This window comes from Physeter macrocephalus, unplaced genomic scaffold (assembly GCF_002837175.3).
Source record: "Physeter macrocephalus isolate SW-GA unplaced genomic scaffold, ASM283717v5 random_545, whole genome shotgun sequence".
NCBI classification, from domain to species: Eukaryota; Metazoa; Chordata; class Mammalia; order Artiodactyla; family Physeteridae; genus Physeter; species Physeter macrocephalus.
The window spans coordinates 1-22,120 of NW_021145852.1; the positions used below are offsets into that span (position 1 = coordinate 1).

The 22,120-nt window shown below is 50.9% G+C and overlaps 1 protein-coding gene across 6 annotated transcripts in view; it reads left to right on the forward strand.

Annotated features, from left to right (window-relative positions):
• The first annotated feature begins 45 nt into the window (after positions 1-45).
• Positions 46-22,120, forward strand: part of LOC102977224 (transmembrane and coiled-coil domain-containing protein 4) — a 46,209-nt gene continuing 24,134 nt past the window's right edge. The window contains exons 1-9 of one of the 6 annotated variants that reach the window (XM_028485808.2): positions 46-2,159; positions 4,850-4,968; positions 6,576-6,708; positions 13,786-13,883; positions 14,109-14,252; positions 15,032-15,151; positions 19,294-19,458; positions 20,330-20,466; positions 21,930-22,014. In XM_028485808.2, coding sequence (XP_028341609.1) covers positions 4,944-4,968; positions 6,576-6,708; positions 13,786-13,883; positions 14,109-14,252; positions 15,032-15,151; positions 19,294-19,458; positions 20,330-20,466; positions 21,930-22,014 — 907 coding nt within the window. In that variant the 5' untranslated portion in view covers positions 46-2,159; positions 4,850-4,943. Of the gene's footprint in view, positions 2,160-4,330; positions 4,969-4,997; positions 6,252-6,575; positions 6,709-13,785; positions 13,884-14,108; positions 14,253-15,031; positions 15,152-19,293; positions 19,459-20,329; positions 20,467-21,929; positions 22,015-22,120 lie in introns of those variants that run through there. The other 5 variants (XM_028485807.2, XR_003678600.2, XM_028485810.2 and 2 more) reach the window with 5 other exon arrangements.

Genomic DNA, 22,120 nt, shown 5'->3' on the forward strand with positions numbered 1-22,120 from the left:
GAAGGCTCTCTGTGCTACTGCATTTCTCTCTGGGTGTGAGACAGGGTGATTAATCATGGAATCAGTCCAAGAAATCAACACAAAAAGCCACACGTCTCTGAACTTCCTGGAAGGTTGACCCTTACTGACAATATTGGGATCTTAAGTCACAAAACGATACCATCTTGGCAGCTGGGTGGAATTTTTTATGCATGCTAATCATTTTCTTCTTCTCATCCAGTAACAACCCATGAAGCTTCTTGCCCACACAACTGGAAAAAATAAGCCTGTAATATGTTGAAGGTTAAACTAAATCTGAGCCAACTCTAGACTGGGTTTCACAACTGTGGCACTATTGACATTTGGGACTGGATAATTCTTTGTTGTGGGACCACCCTGTGCCATGTAGGAGATCTAGCCGAATCCCTGGCCTCTACTCACTAGATGCCAGTAGCACTTCCTGAGTTGTGATAACCAGAAATGTCTCCATACTTTGCCAGATATCCTCGGGGGGGGCAAAAACATCCCTGGTTGAGAACCTTGGATTCAGGACCCAACATTTGACCGTCTCAGGTGGGGCTGGTTTATTTGTAGTTGGTAATCTTTATAAGTTACCTAGTTGCTCTCCTAGGTCCTGTACACAGATGGTGAATTATTGCATCGTATATATCCTCAAATCAACTGCTAGAGTAGATACTGTTATCCCCACTGATAGGAAATTAGGCTCAGGAGGTTAAGTAACCCGAGGTGGCGTTTCAGAGTAAGTTTCAAATTCCATTTAAGGCAGTGAGTCTCATGGTGAACGTGCGCAGGAGACTTAAGCTGAAGCATGGTTCTTGCCCTCTGTACTCTGAATCCAAAGATAACATTGACCCCAGGCCATGGAACCCAACGACACGCAGCCGCATGAGATATAAGAACCTTCACCGCAAACTTGGCTCTACCTTCTGACCTGGTCTTTATTACTGAGTTGCAAACCCTACCTCCCCAATGAATCAGAAAGGTTTGAGAGGTTGGTCGTTGGTCGTGGTGGAACGCGTTGTCAGCTGGTGGCTAAGTTCTTCATCAGGATCCTCAAGATTCGTAAAGCTTGCTATCAGTATTGAAACTGGCTGGTTCATCCATTCAGCAAATAAGAACGGAGCCCCCACTGTGTGTGCCAGGCCGTCTGCTAGGTGCTGGGAGTAGTTCTAACCAGGGCCGATGCTCATTGAGTGCCTACTGTGCGCAGGCCCCGAGAAAAATGCTTTACAATTTGTTTAAACCCCTCAACAGCCCTGGGAGGTAGATGCTATCCCTGTCCCTCATTTTACAAAAGAGGCAGCTGCGGCCCAGAAAGTGAAATCACCTGCCCGAGGTCACACAGCAAGGATTCGAACCCAGGCAGTGTGGTTCCAGAGTCCATGCTTAACTGCTGTTCTGCTTCCTACATGGAGATAAAATGATAAAATCCTCATCCTTACAGCTGACTTTAAGGGGATTTGATGAGGCCAGAATGAAGAGTGGGCACCCCATGTGGTAGAGGCCGGAGGAGCGGCCAATCTTGCCAGCAGCTGAGAGGATGGAGCTGGAGGAGGGCCTCAGATGGGCCCCCTTTTCTCCCATGACCACTGGCCTTGAAGTAAGCTTGTTGCCATGTTGAACGCCCTTAATTGTCCCCCCAGAATGAGCCGTGAAGAGAAAAGGCAGGAGTCATACCCGAAACCATCTGAGTTCAAGTCCTGCCCTGAGACAGGGTGCATCTTAGAAGTCCTGTCCCTTGGGACTTCCCTGGTGGCACAGTGGTTAAGAATCCAACTGCCATTGCAGGGGACATGGGTTTGAGCCCTGGTCCAGGAAGATCCCACACGCCGCAGAGCAACTAAGCCCTTGCACTACAACTACTGAGCCTGTGCTCTAGAGCCCGCGAGCCACAACTACTGAGCCCACGTGCCACAGCTACTGAAGCCCGCACACCTAGAGCCTGTGCTCCGAAACAAGAGAAGCCACTGCAATGAGAAGTATGCACATTGCAACAAAGAGTAGCCCCCGCTCACCACAACTAGAGAAAGCCATGCGCAGCAACGAAGACCCAGTGCAGCCAAAAATAAATAAATTAATTAAATTTAAAAAGAAAAGAAAAAAAGTCCCGTGCCTCCAGCCACACTCTGCCCACCAAAGTGAAGACCCTGGGCAGACTTGTAAGTCAGCCCAGTGCCCAGCGGGGGGATGGGGGGAGGAGCGTGGGGCTAGAGTAAGGTGTGGTTTCCTTTATATGAAAAAAAAATTCATTGAGGGTGAAATTGGGTATAAATATTCTAAATGTTACATAAAATGTACAATTAAAAAAGTTGGGGGAATTCCCTTGTTCAGTGGTTAGGACTCAGCGCTTTCGCTGCCAGGTCCCGGGTTCAGTCCCGGGTCGAGGAACTAAGATCCCACAAGGCATGCAGCACAGCCAAAAAAAAAAAGTTGGTCCATCGAGGGATGGCAATGCAGTAGGCTGGGTAATCAGTTGAATGAATATGGCCTGAGAGTGTCCTCGGACTGCAGGGAAAGGCGAGACGAAGGTTCCCTGTGCTGACACAGCAACAGCAGCTCACAGCCTCACCCCAGCAGCCCTGGCTTCTTAGCATCTAAGGATAGAGGAAATTTGACAATTTACCATAAAAAGAGTACTATTAGCCACCCTTTCTTGATCACTTACTGCATCCCAGGTGCTGGCCAGTCTCATCACATGCATCTTCTCACTGTATCTCAACAAACGCCAGATTAAAAGGGTATTCCTTTTTTTTTTTGCTGTACGCGGGCCTCTCACCGTTGTGGCCTCTCCCTTTGCGGAGCACAGGCTTCGGACGCGCAGGCTCAGCAGCCGTGGCTCACGGGCCCAGCCGCTCCGCGGCATGAGGGATCTTCCCGGACTGGGGCACGAACCCGTGTCCCCTGCATCGGCAGGCGGATTCTCAACCACTGCGCCACCGGGGAAGCCCTAAAAGGGTATTCTTGTCCCCATTGTACAGATGAGGAAACTGAGGCTCAGAGAGTTCAAGAAACTTGCCTGAAGCCATTCAGCTAGTAGGCAGTCAGGTGAACATTCAAACCCCAGTCTGTGTCGCAACAAAGCCTGAAGTTTCTGCCTCTGAATTCCTTTCCTTTGGTCTGGAGGGCAGTCCCCAAAGGGAAGGGATTGGCCTTGATCTCTTCCCAAAGGTCTGGGATTCTCTGCTCTCCGAGGAGAGGTAAGCTCAACCCCAGGCAGGTCATTCTGGCTCCCGACCTCAGATCCGTACTGAGAACAGAGACTGGTTCAGTGCCTGGCAATGGAGGTGGTGCTGCTCCCTGAGGAGGTGCATTTGGAAATGTAGGGCAGGTGGTGGTCGTTATCACAGCGCCTGGGGTGCACCTGGCATTCATTGTCAAGCTCCAAGGGCTCTGTTCATCCTTTAATGCACAGCACAGTGTTGGATGGTGAAGTGCAAAGTGCATCCACTTCTCTATTGAGATGCTGGTGAGAAAAGGAGCCCAGAAGTGTTTGTTCTGCCCCCGGGTCTGTCCAAACACACTGGGTGACTTTGGACATGTCCCTTGATCTTCCTCGGCCAGAAGGACCAGTTGGGCTCCAAGGGTGGAGTCTGGGTGGGTGCTGGGGCTGCCCAGCAGTTGGAGACTGGCATACTCCTGCCCCCTGGGGGCAGAGCCAAGATCTCTGAGTCCGCCCCCCCACACCAAGATTTTCCAAAGAGCAGGCTGCCGGGTGACGGGTCCTGTGTGTGCACCTTTGGCCCATGGCCTAGGGCTATGCCTGGGATTGTAGGTGCACCCCACATATCCCACGCACCCAGAAGGTAGGATTCACAGCTGACCACATGGGGTTGACCCGGAATCCCAAAACTCGCTCGAGTAGATTTGCCGTATTCTGTTTTTTTTTTTTTTTTTTTTTTTTTGGCTGCACCACTCAGCTTGTGGGATTTTAGTTCCCCGACCAGTGATCGAACCTGGACCCTCCACAATGAGAGCTCAGAGTCCTAACCACTGGACCTCCAGGGAATTCCCTCAGGTAGATTTGCCTTTAAAAGGCAGCCACAGTGAAATGAACAGAAACTTTGGCATCCTGGATTTTAAGCCAAATTCCACAGCTCTCTCAGCTGTGTGATTGAGAACAGCGGTCCCCAACCTTTTTGGCACCAGGGACCGGTTTCGTGGAAGACAGTTTTTCCACGGACTCGGGTGGGGGAGATGGTTCATGCGGTAATGCTGACGACGGGGAGCGATGGGAGCAGCCGACGAAGCTTCGCCCCTTGCCCACCGCTCACCTCCTGCTGTGCAGCCCGGTTCCTAGCAGGCCGCGGACCGGTACCGGCCTGTGGTCTGTGGACCGGGGGTTGGGGACCCCTGATTTAGGAAGTTTCTTAGCCTTTCTGCACCCATTCTTCCCTCTTGTGCAAAATGAGGCATCATAATACCAGTTTCCCAGGACCACTGGGAAGATTAGCAATCGGGATCGCAAGCTTCTTGAGTGGTGCCCAGCATTTGTTAGGAACACTGTGGATGCTGGTTTCCTTCCCTGCAGAGGTAGCAGGAGGAGGAGTCATCTTGATTACACCACTTCCTCCAGGCATGAATGCACCCAGACCTTCTCAGATCAGGAGCTTGCTAGTTAGAACAAGTGCAAAGGCCCTGGGGCAGGAATGAGCTTGGCTTCTTGGTGGGACAAATACTGGTGGAAACAGGGACCAGTAGAAAGTGAGATGGTAGAGAGTGGCAGGAAGGGGTTAGAAAATGTACAGTCTTGCAGACCATGGGAAGAAATGTGGATTGTATTCTAAGTGCATTGGGGAGTTTTAAGTTGGGGAAGAGAACCCCAGTCAGATTTATGACTTCATCCTTCAAGCTGCTGTGTGGCACATAGAGTGTGGGGCAAGAGGAACCAGGGCAATGGCTGGTCCTTGAAGAGCGATGGCAGTCACAGTGGCCGTGCAGCAGAGATGGGGAGCCGTGGTCAGACTCAAGGTACATTTTGGAGGTGCAGCTGTCAACATTAGCTGGTAGATTGGATGTCTGAGGAGGGGCAACAAGAAAAATCAAGAATGATGCCCAGGCTTTTGGCCTGAACCCCAAGTTGGGCTTTTTATTGAGACAGGATGGATTGGCCCTTGAGGAGTGAGTTGGCTACCTGGCAAGTTGTCCTGGGTAACCCAGGACTCCTGCCCCTCCTCCACCACTCACCACCTGCCTTAAATAGAACCTCAGCTCCAAGTCCAGCAGCCTGGCTGTCAAGGTCCTTGAAATTACCCTTACACGAGGCTGACATTCCAGAGTCCCATGCCCGAGAATACCTTGGGAGGTTTTAATCACCTGTGCACCTGGCAGTCTATATTTCAGAAACTGAATCACGGCAGCCTTGACCAATGGAGTATGAATTAGTGGCTGATAATAACTGCCATCAGTTAATCACTATGGCCAAGGCTTGTTAATTGCCACAGGTTGATTACGGCCTACGTGCAATAGCCTGTGATCCTAGGAGGGAGCAGGGAGCTCCTTTATTCCTGGAACTTTAGCTGATCAATAACCCCAAGACATGGCCTGTGGTGTCTATTTCCCGACACACAGACAAGTCATCATCCAGGGAGGCGGCCGAGGGCAGCTGGGCAAGTGCTTCCAGACCATGGCTCGCTCTAAGGACCCTAGTTTGAGGAAGGAACTGGTTTATTTTGCAGAAGCTGAGGTCATCGTAGCTACTACGACCTTAGTATAAAATTACCATGCAGCATTGCAGACACCCAGCAGAGGAGGCCAGTTCTGCATCATTCATTAAGGACCCGTCACGGACCCAGCGTCCTCTCCTCAAAACTTTGTGAGATGACTGTTACTATTTCCACTTCCACCTGAGCGAGGATGAGCTTTGCCCAGGGTTAGACGCACAAATAGTATCCATACCCAGGTCTGTCAGGTCACTAATTGAACGTTTATTCTTTGTGCCGAGCGCTCTCCTAAGGACTGGTGATAAAGCAGTGTAGAGTTTATACTTACAAAGTTTATACTTCACGGGGAGAGACAAACGAAAGTAAACGGATATGATGTCAGAGCAGGGCAAGCTCTGTGTGGAACAAAATGCAGGGTAAAGGGGTAGAGTAATGGGGGCCGGGGGTCAGGAAGCCCCCTCTGGGCAGGAGGCGTCTGAACAGAGACTTGAATGAGGAGGAGGAGCCTCACAAGAAGATCTGGGGAATGAGCCTTCCCGGTGGTGGAAACAACACAAGTGCAAAGGCTCCGCAGCAGGAACATTCTAGAAGGTGAGGTCGTGGAGTTGGCCAGGGGCCTTGTAGGTCATGATGGAGTTGGATTTGCTTCTGATCGTGATATCACGTCCTTAACAGCGTTGGGATGTGAAAATTTGATCTTTGCTAATTTGGTGAAAAACGCCACCTTTCTTCTGATCCACATGGGTAATAGTTGCACACTGTTCTGCCCCAGAAGCTGTTTTCTTCTTCAGCTGACTGGTTCTCGGGGCTGTGCGCTTAGGATGTATCTGGGGTTTGGGTTTCATCCGTTGCACTGCTGTTAACATCTCTGTGCTTTGAAGCTGAACTGACCCCGTGCTCTTTCTCTCTTTCCAGGGCGCTATGATGCTCGGGCCCGAGTCCTCATTTGCCACGTGACCTCCCTCCTCCAAGTGCCCTTGGAGGAGCTGGATCTCCTCGAAGTGACATTCCTCGAGAGCCTGAAGGAAACCAAAGAGGAGGAATCTGAGTAAGTGTGCCCTGCAACCCTGGCCACCCTGTCAGGAATCAAGGACTTCCACTCTTCAGATAACAGCATCCTGTGTGTCCCCTCCCCCCATTAAGAGATGGTGCACTGAGGTGGGACGAGCACTGGACAGAGAGTCCCAGTGCAGCCCTGACTCGCTGTGTGGCCTTATCAAGTCACTTCCCCTCTCTGGGCCTCCATCCTCATTTGTAGGAAGCGGGGATTGAATGGATGAATGCTAAGGGCCATGAGTTTGTGACTTTAACATTCTGTGGCCCCAACACCCCCCCTCCCCCTCAGTTCTTGTGACACCTTGTCTGTGGGCCAGAGTGGCCTGGGTTCAAATCCCACCTCTGACACCTATTTGCTTTTTGACCTTGGGCGGGTGCCCCCCCCTCCCCCGCACTCCCGTTCTCTAAACCATAATATTCTTATCTGTAAAATAGGAATAAGAATAGCATCCTCCTAGGGTCCTTGTGGAAAACAAATGCAATTGTATTATCAAGTGTTTGGCCCAGGGCTGGCATGTAGCAAGGGCTCAGTAAGTATGAGTCCTTCCCTTCCCCCACATGCCCCCATACCTGCCAGCTGTCGAGAGGCTTTGCTATCTGTGTATGGTCAAGTGTGTGTCGAGGGAAATTTTCCTGGTAACTTGGCCAGAGCTCAGCTCTTTGCAGAACACCTTACACAGGATCTAATCCCAGGGTAATAAGTCAATCCCAGTCACAGCTTAATTGCGGGCTCCTTGCACCAGGCACATCTCCCAGCCTTGGGTTTTGTTCGGCCATGAAGGCTTTCTTTGAGCAGCCAGGCCGTGCCAGTTCAGCCCAGCTGGGAATTTAGCTTTGAAGCCAAGTTCAGAACTGGAGCTGCCCTCCCGCCAGGGTTTGTAGGGCAAAGGGAGGGGGTTGTTTCCTTGAGAACGGAGGAAACTTGGTCTGTTGAAATAACCTGAAAATAGACTTGTTTTGACTCCCAGAGCTGTGTCAATAAAGAAACACCTGGATCCGGGCCAACACCTGGATCCCTCAAGTATGCCTTGAAGTGAAGGAAACTCTTAAGTATTGTTTGGAAATCTATTGTCAGAAAGAAACACATTACGCAGAGGGTCTGTTCTGATAATACCAGTAATGCCAGATCAGGGAATGTGTAAAACAGAGCCCAGCTCTGCCACTTACCAGCCATGTGATCCTGGGCATGTTATTTAACTTCTCTGGGCCTCAGTTTCCCCAGCTTCACATGGGGATAATAATAGCACCCTCTTCATAGGGTTCTTGTGGGGCTCAAATGAGTTTGTACACATAAAGCGCTTTGAGCAGGACTTGCACAGAGTTACTAGTTGTTAAATATCAACATTTGCTATAGTACTGTTAACAGCAATGGCTGTTATTACTGCGTGGGCCATTTCCTCAGAAAAATACTCCACAGGTGTCATTTTTTAACTCAATTTTAGAGACTTTGGCACCCTCAGATTCTATCTATGGTCTCTGGAAGGGTCTGAGACGCAGGGAAAGCATAGGGACTGGCCAGCCAAGGGACCTGGTTCTCTGTTTGATTCTGCTGCTAAGTCCCTATGTGGCCCTGGGCATGTTGCTTTCCCTCTCCAGGCACCAGCACCAGTTTTTTCACCTGTACAAGTAGAGTATCGAGTTGTATGTAGGTTTCTTTTAACTCTAAGGTTTTGTGTTTCTGCAAGGTGAGCTTCTCACTCAGCACCCCAAGGCGATCCTTTGCAACTGGAGTTCAGGGTGTGATGTACCACCTTTCTGTTCTTGGGTCCCCATCTGAGCCCTGAGGCCATCCAAGCTTCCCCTACTTGTTTGGTGACTTCACTTCTCTGTGCCTCAGTTTCTTCATCTCTAGCACTGGGATAGTGGTAGTATCTCCATCGTAGGGCTGTCGAGAGGGTTAAATTAATTAATACATATCAAAAGCTTGGAACAGCACCTGACACATAGTAAATGTGAGCAAATGCGGTGCTGGAGGTTGATACTGATCCCATCATAATAACATGGTCAACATCTAACCTTTATTGAGTGCTCTCTAGATGCAGGTACAAGATACCATCTCATTGGGTTCTCATTACAATCCCCTGAGGCTTTTGCAGATGAAGAAACAGAATGTCAGAAGGGTGACGTAACTCACCCAAGGCCACCCAGCTGGTCAGTGGCACCATCTGATTCAACCTCCTTATCCAGTCTGAACAGCGCTTACTGCATCCCTCAAGGCACGGTTGAGAATCCGAGGTTTCATCTTTAATTCTGATGAAGGAAGTGAAGATATTTCTTTTATGGGGCTTTCTGAGCTTTTACTAGGAATGTGTCTCTAGACTCCCCAGAGATAAGCACTCCCTCTCTATCTACTGGAGAAGGTGATATAAAAAAAAAAGAAAAGGATGGTGGTGAGGGCACTAAAGGTAAGGAACACCCTCTCATGGGAGATAAGGTGGCAGTGAGGGAAATTTCTTTGTGGACCCATGAGATAAGCAGTGTGGGTGTCTTTGCTCTTCACAAGGTGTCTGTGATTTCAGCCTGGGATTTGGCCCAAATCTGCATTTTGGCTTCAGCCTCTGTCTTTGGGAAGCTGACATGGAATGTCAGCTCAGGGTCACTTCTGACATCCCAGGTCATGAGTGTGGCCAGAGGCTATGTGATGACGTAGATTGCCATGGTGCCTAGCCAGCAGGCAAAGTCAGTAATAGGAACAGGGCTTCATTTGGATTTAGTGTCGTGCTCTGAACTCTCACTTCCCATTATAGGAAGCATCATAGATGTAACTCAGAGCCAGCCTCTCCTCTTGTGCTTTAGAGGTTGAAATTCAGACAACTGAAGTTATTGCAGGAGTGAAATGCTGTGATAATTAATGATTAATGGGAAAGCTATTCGTTTTATGTACAGAACAGTTACTAAGAGCGTTCAAGTACTTAAATAAGGAAATCGATTGGCAGTTCAGGTGTACATTAAGAGAGAGTGCCTTAGCTAAATAACTTTTAGGGAAAATATTATATTCTTTTTGATTCAGCAAGGGTTTATAAACATTCAAATAATAATACAAAGCAGGGACTTCCCTGGTGGCGCAGTGGTTAAGAATCCGCCTGCCAATGCAGGGGACACGGGTTCGCAGCCCTGGTCCAGGAAGATCCCACATGCCGCAGACCAGCTAAGCCCGCGCACCACAACTACTGAGCCTGTGCTCTAGAACCCGCGAGCCACAACTACTGAGCCCACGTGCCACGGCTACTGAAGCCCGCACACTAGAGCCTGTGCTCCACAACAAGAGAAGCCACCGCAATGAGAAGCCCACACTCCGCAACAAAGAGTAGCCTCCGCTTACCACAACTAGAGAAAGCCCGCGTGCAGCAACAAAGACCCAACAAAGCCAAAAAAATTTTGTTTAAATAATAATAATAATACAAAGCAGAATACTAGAGATTAGAGTATATCATCAATCTTTATAAAATTGATCTGATATACTAGCATTTATACATTTAAATAAAACAGCTTCAAGAACGATATTTACTCTTTAGTTATTTTATTCCCTTTAGGCTATGAGTTTCCCCCTCCATAAACTCAGCTAAAAGTGATGACTGTCCAGTATCCCAGATGTGCAGGTGTCACTGCAGGAGCAATCTAGAAGCAGACTGTGCTAAGAAATGTCGAGGGCGCCCACTCAAGAATTTGACTATGTTCTTAATAATAAATCTGTACTAATCATGAAAATGTTGTAACATCCTAGATTTGTTCTACTATCCCAGAAATTTCATTCTTGATGGTGATTGGCCTACACTCTGGCTAAATATTTTATTTAGCCAAAATGTATGTGCCCTCTGGTTTTCTTAGAAATGGACAGTGAGTGGGAGAATAGATCACTGCAGCAAGATGTTCACGTCCAATTCTTGCTGGGGTGAGTAGGTTCTTTTCAAAAAACGTGTTCTGAGCCCCATCCAGGTGCCAATCCCAGGGCCAGCTGCTGAGGGTGGAACGCAGGAAGGGCTTTATCTGTGTCCCGAAGGTTCAGCCCTGCGATTCTCAAACTTGAGCTAATTGGAGAGCTTGTTACAGGTGGTTTCCTCACCCAGGAAGTAGTGCTTTTAACAGCTACCCTCTGGGGATTCTGATGCAGTTGATCCAAAGCCCACCCTTTGAAAATCAATGGTCTAGAATTCCAGGCTAATACAGTACAGAGGGTTAAGGAGGCCTGGAGTCGGAGCATGTAGGCAACGTTGAGGCTCAGGCAGGCGAGGAGGTGACTCTGGAACGATGAGTAATGTTTAGCCAGACAAAGGAAGGTGAGAAGGTCCTTGGCAGCTGAGGGCCAGCAGGAACACAGGACTGAGGCGTGGGCAGTGTGCCTGCAGGCAGTTCAGTGTTTCTGGAGGGTAGAGTGTAAGTTAGGAATTGATGAACGACGAGGCTGTGAGTAAGGCAGGGGCCAGGTCACAGGGGGCCTGAGAGTCCTGCTGGAGAGGTGACTCTATCCTCAAGGCAGAGGGAGGACCAGGAGGGAGGGAGAAAGGGGGGCAGACAGTTGTGATTGTACTTTCCTGCTTGACACTGGTCACGTGGTGGTACTCTCATCCTCCTTCCATTTTCAGTCCCTAAGTGAGAAAATTGAGGCTCAGAAAAATCAGGGGAGCCAGTGAGATCATGGCAGAGCTGGGCTCAAAGACCTCACCCCAAATTTGCAGACTATTTCCCAGGCAGCGTTTGTTGAACAAGATGCTGCTGGTTCACGGAGCCAGCTGCTTGTAGCCCCTGTGTGTTCCTCTTGTACGCCCTCAGCAGCTGGAATTTCTCCGCAGGCCTTGAACTCTGCCGAAAGCAACTAACTTCCAGCCTTCCTGTTTGCCCCAATTGGTACTAGCTATTAAGGGCCAAAGTATATCTCCAGCCTGTGGAGGAAATTATCATAACCATGGAAGGAATGATGATAGCAGTAAACGTATTGAACGATTACAGTATGCCAGTCACCGCAGGTTTAGCCCTCCTAATACCCCTGGGAATTCAGCGCTATTATCATTCCCACTTCATGGATGAGGAAACTCAGGACAAGTAATTTGTACATAGTCCCAAGGTTAGTAAGTGGCTCTGTCCAGCAGGATAGCCTAGGTTTTGCTGCGGTAACAAATGACCTCCACATCTCGATGGCTTACAGCAACAAAAGTGCATTTCTTGCAAGCTGGCTGTGGCTTTAGTCCACACTTTCTTGATTCTGGGTCCCAGTTGACAGTGTAACCTCTATTGGGAGTGTTGCTGGTCTCGGGAGCAAAAGGAGACTTACCAAGCGCCGCACTGACTCATAAAGATTTTGCCAGAAGTGACTCATATCCCTTCCAGCTACTGGCTAAAACAGGTCGTGGAACCACTCAGCTCAACAGGGCAGAGATGTGTAATTGTTCCATAGGCAGGACCAGTGCAGGAGGGGTAACTGAACACCTGGAGGATTGTCAGGCGCCACCACAGCAGAGGGAGAATTCAAGCCTAGTTTACAGGATTTGAAACCTGACACTAGAACCCACGCCCTTCTTCGCCATCTTGCCTTCCGCTTTGCTAAATGCATGTGGTTCAGCCTCTTCCCGCGCATCTGAGGGCGTGAATTTCAATCATGAAAAACCAGCACCTGTGATCATGGAGAACTGGTTTCCGCTCAGTAGTGAAGCAACCGAGAAGTGCTGTGCTGTACCCCCAGGAGGTGCTTAGGGGAAAGTTGGTTGAGGTGAGCGGGCAGACAACCAAAAAGCATAGCGGGTCTCCGAAAGCCCATCTCAAATCCACCTTCTTTTCACTGACCGGAGGATGAACTGTTTCTCGCTATCACGTATGGTTCGGGAGGCAAGAGGTGGGAAGGAAACAGTTCCGGTTGAGTACTGACTGCATTGTTCTGCTCGCCGACACACAAAAGTTCCAGCCTGCTGTCCATTCTCCATAAAAGTGTGTTGATCGAAGGGATGAAGAAGGAATTAATTTAAGCTTCACCAACCAACAGCCTTATGAGGGAGATGTTACTATCCCCATTTTTACAAAAGGGGGAACTGAGTTTCAGGGAGATGGAGTTTCATGGCAACGGCCCCTGTTTCGGTCCCCACCCGCAGGGCCAACTGTCAGGCTCTGCGCTTGACAGACATTGTTTTTGCTGCTCCCCATAGCCGCTCGGGAGGAGGGTACTCTTATCCGTGACCTCGTCTGTGATATGCAGACAGTAATAAAACTGCTTCTAGGATAAGATAAACCATTCGAAGTGCAAAGCACAGTGGCAGGCATGTTGGAAGTCCTCAATAAACATTAACCCTTCTTTTATCATCATCGTCATCTGCCATCGCTCTATACATTGAGTTGTCCAAACTCCAAGTTCAGTTCAGAGTTCCCACCGGTAGTGACCGCACTGCCCCGCCCTTGTCTCCCACCCTTCTCCTTATTGCCCCAAAGCAGCGGGGGCCAGATGTTGGACAGGAAGGTTGGGTTTAGTGACTCTCCTGGGCCATTCTCAGGACTCACCTGACCCCAGTTTACTCTAAATGCTTCCCTTTTGCTACATTTTGTCACTTTCAAATTTCAGGTCCGAACGGTTCTAGCTAGTGCCCCAAGGCCAAGGCCTCCAGTACAGACATTCCTCTAACCCATCTTTGAAAAGATAAATCTGAAGGAAATCGGTTTCCAAATTCCTTCCAGAGGGAGGTGGGCTCAGATGGCGGTGTGGGGGGAGGGGAACGAAGGAGTGAGGTGATGATGTCTGTGACTCTTACCTGGTACTCATTCTGGGTCCATCTGTATAAAGATATTTTTGTGCTTCTTTTGCCATTATTATTATTATTTTTTTGTCTTTTCACTATTCAAATTGCAACCCTGTTAGGATGGATCCGTTGGGTAAGTAGCACATCCGACGTACTGGGATTCCCCAGCTGGGTTTTAGAATGTTTTCAGCTTTTTAAAACCATCGATGGGTCCAAGGTAACCTTGGTACCTCGCTCTGCATGACAGAGCACCCAGCGCTGATCCCAGTTTGGGGGTTGGTGAGGCGGGGAGGTGTCAAGGGATCCCAGACACAGCCAGTCCTAGAGAGCAACCTCTTCCTCCCCCCCAGAATGGCCGAGGCATCCCGGAAGAAGAAAGAAAACCGGAGGAAGTGGAAGCGCTATCTCCTGATAGGCCTGGCGACGCTGGGAGGCGGGACAGTGATTGGTAAGATGAGATGGTGGCACTGGCCAGGGTGGCACGGACTGAGGGGTGATGCCAGGCTGGGAGTGGGGAGTGCAGGGGGATCAGCTGGGAGCCCACCCCTCCTCGCATGCACGTAGTAGGTGTGTTCACTAGTATTGTCCACCAGAGGCGGTGGGAGGCCGGCGGAGGAAGAACGCAGCAGGTCCTCACTCCCACCTCTACCCACCACGGCCGCTTTCCTCGCAGGCGTGACCGGGGGTCTGGCTGCCCCTCTTGTTGCTGCCGGGGCCGCGACGATCATTGGCAGTGCCGGGGCAGCGGCTCTGGGCTCAGCGGCCGGCATAGCTGTCATGACCTCGCTGTTCGGTGCAGCTGGAGCTGGCCTGACAGGTAAGGTTCCGAAGGAGAGGTGGCCCAGATTCTCACCAGTGAGGGCCCCCTGGGAGACGGAGGAAGAGGACGTGGCTTTTCCCACTCTGAGTCCTAGCGCTGCCAGAACTTATAGCAAGCTTCACAGAGAGAGAACTGGGTGGATGGCTTGGCGTGGCTCGGGAGAAGGCTGAGTTTGAGAAACTGCACCTGGTGTAGACTTCTTAGAAAGCATCTGATTGGACCTGTTTGTCACCATCTAAGAAGTTTCCAGGCAGGCTGCCTCAGAGACGGTTGAGCTTCCTCTTGTAAGAGAACACATGGCTACCCCTCATTTAACAGCATCCCATGGGGGAGTGTTTCCAAATCATATGTGTCAGTAGCTCCCCAGTCACACACAGAGTTTCCTGTTAAGTGGCATGTTGCTTCCCACATCGAGAATCTTGGTCAGCTCAAACCACTTTCACTGAGAGGAGTGTGTTACACTCCTGAAGTTCATGGGCGGGAAAAAGGTGTAGTACCCACTGAATCAGGCCAGAGCGGCGGTTATGAACTTGGGCTCTGAGTTTCAACCCCAGCTCTGCCAGCTGGGGGCTAGCCAGCCTTTGGAAACCTGTCACCTTCATCTGTAGTCAGGACGATAATGGCACCGACCTTAATGAGTTCAAAAACGAGACGTTTGTCAAGGGACAGGGCACACGGTAGACAGTCACTGTGAGTGTGTGAGTACGCAGAGCCACTCTAACGTTCCCCAGGGTCCCCAGTGACCCCCATTCTCACTTTTGTATCTGGGTCTTTAGGATACAAGATGAAGAAGCGTGTCGGGGCCATTGAAGAGTTCACATTTCTGCCTCTGACAGAAGGCAGGCAGCTACACATCACCATCGCCATCACGGGATGGCTGGCATCTGGCAAATACCGTGAGGACCAGGGGCAGAAAAGGATGCAGAAGGGGGTGGATGTTGGCTGAGCTGGGTCTGTTGCTGTGGGCCAGACCCTGGCCTAGGCTCTTGCCTGTGTATGTCTTTGCGGGGGGCGGGTAGTGGGGGACCTATTTTTCAGAGGAGGAAACTGAGACTCGGAGAGGTGAGATGACTTTATCCCACATCTGTCTTCCCATCCATCCATCCATCATCTGTTCATCCATCCATCTACCCATCTATCCATTATCTGTCCGTCCATCCATCCATTCACCCATTTAACCACCCACCTACCCACCCATCAATCCATCCTTTCCACAGAGTTTATAGAGCATGTGCCAGACACTGAGCCAGGCCCTAGGAATTCATTGGTGAGCAGCACAGTCATGGCCTCTGCTCCCATGGAACATATGGTCCAAGGCAGAAGACAGATCATTGAGCAAGTAATTACAGGGAAGCTTTTTGGATGGCACAATAGGGGAAGCACAGAGTGCTTCTGGGGAGCACTTGGAAAAGTTATTGGAGGAAGTGACATTTAGGCTAAGGACTGGCTGGGAAGTAGCCAGAGAAGGAAGGAGAAAGAAATGAATACCAAGCAAAAGGGCAGCATGTAGAAAGGCCTAGTGGTGCAAGAGAAGCACAGGATGGCTTGAGCAAGGAGCTAGAAGACAGGAGTGTGGGTGAGGCCGGATCACACAGGAGCATGTGAGCTGTGGCGAGGAGTTTGAATTTATCCTCACAGCAAGTGGAAGATAGCAAAGGAGCTTCAACACGTAAGTGAGAAATCAGTACATCTTGGCTGTGTGACCTCAAGCAATTTACTTCACCTCTCTGTGCCTTGGCTGCTTCATTTGTAAAGTAGAACAAATTATCCTTGCCTTTCAGGGCACTTACAAAGATTAAATTAAACAAGGTAACGTGTGGAAAGCACCTGTTTTTTTTGTTTTTTGTTTTTTGTGTTTTGTGGGGGTTTTTTTTTGCGGTATGCGGGCCTCTCACTGCTGTGGCCTCTCCCGTTGCGGAGCACAGGCTCCGGACGCGCAGGCTCGGCGGCCATGGCTCACGGGCCCAGCCGCTCCGCGGCATGTGGGATCTTCCCGGACCGGGGCACGAACCCGCGTCCCCTGCATCGTCAGGCGGACTCTGCGGCATGTGGGATCTTCCCGGACCGGGGCACGAACCTGCGTCCCCTGCATCGTCAGGCGGACTCTCAACCACTGCGCCACCAGGCAAGCCCAGCACCTGGTTTTTAGTGACAGTCCACAAACGTCATTTCCCTTTACTGCTCTAATTTGAACGTGTGTGTTTGGGCGCATTCTATCCAGGGTGGCACTGAGGAGGAAGGCCGTGGTCCTCTTACGGTTGGCTCACTTTTGCAAGTGCCCAGTGTGGCTCAGCGAGCAGGTCGTCAATCAGAGAGACAGCAGGGTGGGCCAGGGCGTCTGGAGCGTCCTGACCAAATACACAAGCTCAGAGCCTCCTGGGTTCCCAAATTGCTGGGATCCGAGGGCAGAAGCCACAGCTCTTCTGAACAGCACAGGAGGAAGCAGGTGAGAAAATGCCCAGGCTCTGTTTAGAGGCATTACTGGGCGCCAGAGTCTTATTGGTATGTGCGCACCAGGGCCAGTCCCCAAACGGGACTCTCGAACAGTGACTGAGCACCTAGCACCATGAGTCAGGCATTTCACCCACACACTAAGAGCTTGATGTACGTTACCTCGAGTGACCCTCACATCCACGCTCTGGGGTGAGGGCTGTTCTTGTCCTGATCTGGACGAAGAGGAAACCTAGAGGGATCACATGGCAGACAAGTAGCACATGCAGGATTCGAACCCCGGTCTCCTGACCCAGAGTTCACGGGTTTCTCTTCATTTGTTTCATGATACCATCCATGCTACAGAAAGACTGAGACAGGAAGGAAGGAGCAAGAGTCTAAGTGAAGGAATTTGCAGTTCTGACCAGGATGGAAAGCAAAGCCCTTATGGTTGTTTTACCCACCCCCTTGCTGGGTTGGCCCCAGGGCAAAATCAAGTTCATTTGCGGGGGGTTGTGGGGGGGCGTTGTGGGGGGGCATTATCGTGCAATATGCTCCCTAGGCAGAGGCGGCGGTTACAAGAAATGTAAGCAAGCTAGGTGAATGAAGTTCAGGAGGGAAATGAGTCACCTCGTCCTGCCTCCTTGATGGCCAGGAAAGAAGTCTCGTGTCATCACAGGCTTGCTTCTGTGTGTGATGGGAATAAATGGGCTTTCTTGGGTCCACCCCTTTATTAAATAGGATTGTTTGTAATCATGATTATGCCTTTGTAGCTTACCACTAAGCCAGGCATTTTGCACGCATTGGCTCACTTAGTCCCTCACTTCAAGCCACGGAGGTGGGCATGATTATCACCCCCATTTTACAGATGAGGAAACCGAGGCTGAAAAGGGCTACCCAGGGTCGCCTCGCTAGTCGGGAACTGGGGCACGACTCACCCCCATTGTACTGATACAGTGCAGTACTGCACTTTACAGTTTACATAATGCTTTTCGTGCAGCCTCTCACAGGATCCCCACAACACCTGTGAGGCAGATGCCTTCATTCCATTTTAACACACACACACACACACACACACACACACACACACACACACACACACACACGTCGGGCAGGTCGAGGCATCTGGCTGAACCAGAACCTGAAGGCTCTGGGAAGCTGGCTCCACTGTTCATTCATTCATCTTGTTTTCATGAGGCTTTGGGAATCGAGTTCTTGGCAGACAGACTGCAGGACAGATGTGCACTAAAGAGATGACACAAAAATAAATGGATAATTGCAGACTGTGAGGAGAACTCAGGACAGAAAAGTGCAAGGTGCATTAGATCCCCCTTGTCAAAAGGGCCGGGAAGCTTCCCTGGGGATAAGGCGAGTGAGCTGGAAGCTCTGAGACAAGTAAGGGTGGAAGGTCACTCGGACCATGGGCAGAAATTCACGGGGCGCCTCGGTGCTCCCACAGCCCAGAAATGAGTGACTACATGATGTTTGCATGGCCCTCTCCCTCCCCAGGCTGAGAGCTCTTTATCTAGATGGCTCAGTCTCCTCAGCTATAAAATGGGGCTCATTGTGGGGCCCCATTTCAGAGGCTGTGTTGAGGTAAATCGGAGAGTCCATGGGAAAACCCTCAGTGCCGAGCTGCCCAGCACTTAGTACTTGCTCACTAAATGTTTCCTACGATGATGGGCGTCTGTATCCTCAGGGTCAAGCTCCTGGCCTGGCATAGTCTAGGGACTCAGTTAAGGTTTGTGGTATGAATGAATGAATGAATGAATGAACGAACAAAATCAAAAGCATGTGTTTCTAGAGGGTAACCTGATGGATGATGAGGCTGTGAAGGGGGCACGGGCCAGGTCACAGGGGGCCTGAGAGTCCTGCTGGAGAGGTGACAACATCCTCAAGGCAGAGGGAGGACCAGGAGGGAGGGAGAGAGGCAGGCAGACAGTCGTTATATTTTCCTGCTTGACGTTGGTCACGTGGTTGGTACTGTCATCATCCTTCCATTTCCAGTCCCTAAGTGCGAAAATTGAGGCTCAGAAAAATCGGGTGAGCCAGCAAGCTCATGGCAGAGCTGGGCTCAAACACCTCTGCTCCAGATTTGCAGACTATTTCCCAGGCAGTGTTTGTTGAATGAGATGCAGCCGGTTCAGGGAGCAAGCTGCTTGTGGCCCCGTGTGTTCCTCTTGTGTGCTCTTTGCATCCTCGATGCCAGAATTACTGCACAGTGAGAGAAAATAACACTTTACATACAGAGTAGTTGGAATACTTAATTCTTACAACTACTCTATGAAAAGAGATAAATACTAGTCTCCCGACTTGACAGCTAAGCAAAGTGAGGCTTAGCATGGAATAGTGACCCAGGGTGCCCAGGGTCACCCAACTACTAATGAATGCAGGAGCTGGGTCTTGAACCCCAGCCTGCTGTCTCACAGCATGGCCCTGTGCTCTGTCTGGGAGCGTGTCTGCTCTGCTATCAGCTGCCGTTCAGTGGCGGGGGTGGGCCTCTCGTCTCCCCACAAGGGTGAGTGGGCCCCTGTCGCCGACTCTCTGGGAAAGGGTGGGGGGCCTCCTCTATCACAGGAGAGACCCCACCTACCTGTGCTCTCCCCAGGCACCTTCAGCGCCCCATGGGCTGCCCTGGCCCACAGCCGCGAGCAGTACTGTCTGGCTTGGGAGGCCAAGTACCTGATGGAGCTTGGCAACGCCCTGGAGACCATCCTCAGTGGTCTTGCCAACATGGTGGCCCAGGAGGCCCTAAAATACACAGTGTTGTCTGGTAAGCCTCCCCTCTCCCCCACCAGCAGCATTCCCACCATTCCCAAGCCACACTGGTTCTGTACCTTTGCACGCCTGAGGCCCCCAGTGAGCCAGGCACAGTGCTGGTCTCCAAGAACACAGAGAGGCAAAGTTTATGGTCTTCATAGGGAGGAGGCAGATAAACAGCCCATCACATTATCGCATAGTGCGTCAGTTAGCAATTGCTGCATAACAAACAACCCCATAACCCAGTGACTTAAAATAACAACCATTTATCACAGTAGCTCAGAAGTGTTGAGGCTTCATTTGGCTGATCTTTGCTGGGCCTGCTCATGCATCTGTGGGTCAGCTGACTGTCCACTGATCTAGGCCAGCCTTGCCTGGGACAAGCAGGGCAACTCGGCTCTGCTCCATTTGTCTCTCCTCCCCGTCCTGGGATCGCAGGCTAGCCCACACCCACAATAGGAGTGCACTGGAGGCAAAAGTCCATTTCAAGCCTCACATCCAGTAACATCTCATTGGCCAAAGCAAGTCACATGATTGAGCCTAGAGTGGATGGGCAGGGCAGGAGCAGGGGACACTGCAGAGTTACGAGGCCAAGTGGGAGGATACAGGGTGGAGTGACAAGTTGGGGCCATCTCTGGAATCTCACACATGGCAGATACTTAAACATAAGGGATCTAGGCCATGTATCAGAAATGCGTGAGCTTCCGTTTTCTTCTGTACTACTTAGCAGTTTGACCACACATGGAAAACTTACAGATTCCAAGTTAGAGACTCTGGATGCATTCACTCAGGCATCCATTAACCAGCCAGTCACTTCCCTAGAAGGACCCCCCCGACCCACCCTTGCCGCCATGGCCTTCATCACCGATATCCCTCCTCCCCAGGCCTTGTGGCTGCCCTGACCTGGCCAGCCTCACTCCTCAGTGTTGCCAATATCATCGACAACCCCTGGGGTGTGTGTCTCCATCGATCAGCAGAGGTTGGCAAGCACCTGGCCCACATTCTGCTCTCCCGGCAGCAGGTACCTGGGAATGGCTGGGGCGGGGAGTGGGGGGAGCGGGCAGGGGGCGAGGAAGCAGGGAAGCATGGGAGCTGACTTGTGCACAGACGTCCTACCTAAGACAAGCCCACGTGGGGGTAGCCCAGTGGCTTTGGGGGGCTGGGGGGGTGGTCGTCATTGCTCCTCCAGTTCAAGTCATAAAAGCACCCTAGGGGGACTTCCCTGGCGGTCCAGTGGTTAAGACTCCACGCTTCCACTGCAGGGGGCACGGGTTCGATCCCTGGTCAGGGAACTAAGGTCCCGCAAGCAGCGCAGCGTGGCCAAAAAAAAATAAAAAGTGTCCTACGATGGACCAGTAATAATTACAGACTGTGCATCTCTAGCAAGCAATCAGGTGAGAACTGACTAACAGGCCTCTGCAGGTATGGACAAGGCCAGCTCTTCCTTTCCAGAAGTATAGAGCTACCCTCTGAGCAGATCTCCAGTGGCCCAAATACCACGTAAAACGGTTAGGGTTCCATCCACATTCCAGACAGTCCGAGGCAGGAAAGTAGAAGTGAAGGGCCTTTCACATCCCTTGGCCAGGACTCAGCCCTGCAGCTATCCCTGGCTACAGGGCAGTTGGAGAAACTTCATTTTTGGCTGGGTAACTGTGGGCCCAGGAAAACTCAGGAGTTCTCTTACCAAGGACAGAGGGAGAATGGGTGTAGGGTGATGACTGGTAGCCTTTGCCAGAGTTCCTGCAGAATTGGAATACTGTTTAATGGAGGGTCTTCCATGGCAGTAAATGGAGGTGGGGGGGAGGGTGGGTACATATACCGGCCCAAAAGCAAGAGAAAGGAATGGAATACTGAGACCAGCTGGACCTTTGGAACTCATCTGCTCCTGCCCTCTCCCTCCATGTAGAAGTTGTACCCAAATACCTCTCATGACTTTCTTTTTCAAGTTGCCTTTCCTACAAGTTCTTGAGTCAGAAAATTCCTCTTCGCATCTAACTTACAACCTCCTCTTATAGCATAAGGCCAATATTTCATGTCCCCACTTCCTATCTAGGAACAGAACAGTTGTGGCCCCCCCATGTGACTCTTTGCCTTTTTCCCCATCACACCCGGGGTACCTCCCGCCTCCTCTCTCGGCTCCGGAAGGGCCCCGCTTCACTGCAGTCATTTGCCACAGGTAGATGGGGAAGGAGCGACGGCCACTGGGTAATGGTTTGAGATAAAACCAGGGAATTAACCCAGCCAGATGCTGCCTGTCAACCTGGGAAGAAGCCGGTTCCTGAGCAGGTGCCCTCCTGCATAAATGAGGGCCCAGACTCTCCTGATGGAGACATCAGAGCCTGGGGCCGGGAATAGCACAGGCATGATTCATTAAGCGGGAGGCAGGTGCTGAGAAGTGTGCAAGGGCCACCGTCATCGGGGCTGATGTTTTTCTAGAACTGGCTGTGCACCATGCCCCCAACACCTGTGTCCTTTCTCCCCCAGGGCCGGCGGCCTGTCACCTTGATTGGCTTCAGCCTGGGAGCCAGAGTCATCTACTTCTGTCTGCAAGAGATGGCTCAGGAGAAAGGTAAGGCTGGCCCATTGTCACAGGTGAAAACACTTCCAGAGTCCATCCCCCAGGCCAGAGGTTCTGCACTAGAGGTCGTGAGTCTTGTGACTGTGTTCCCAGATCT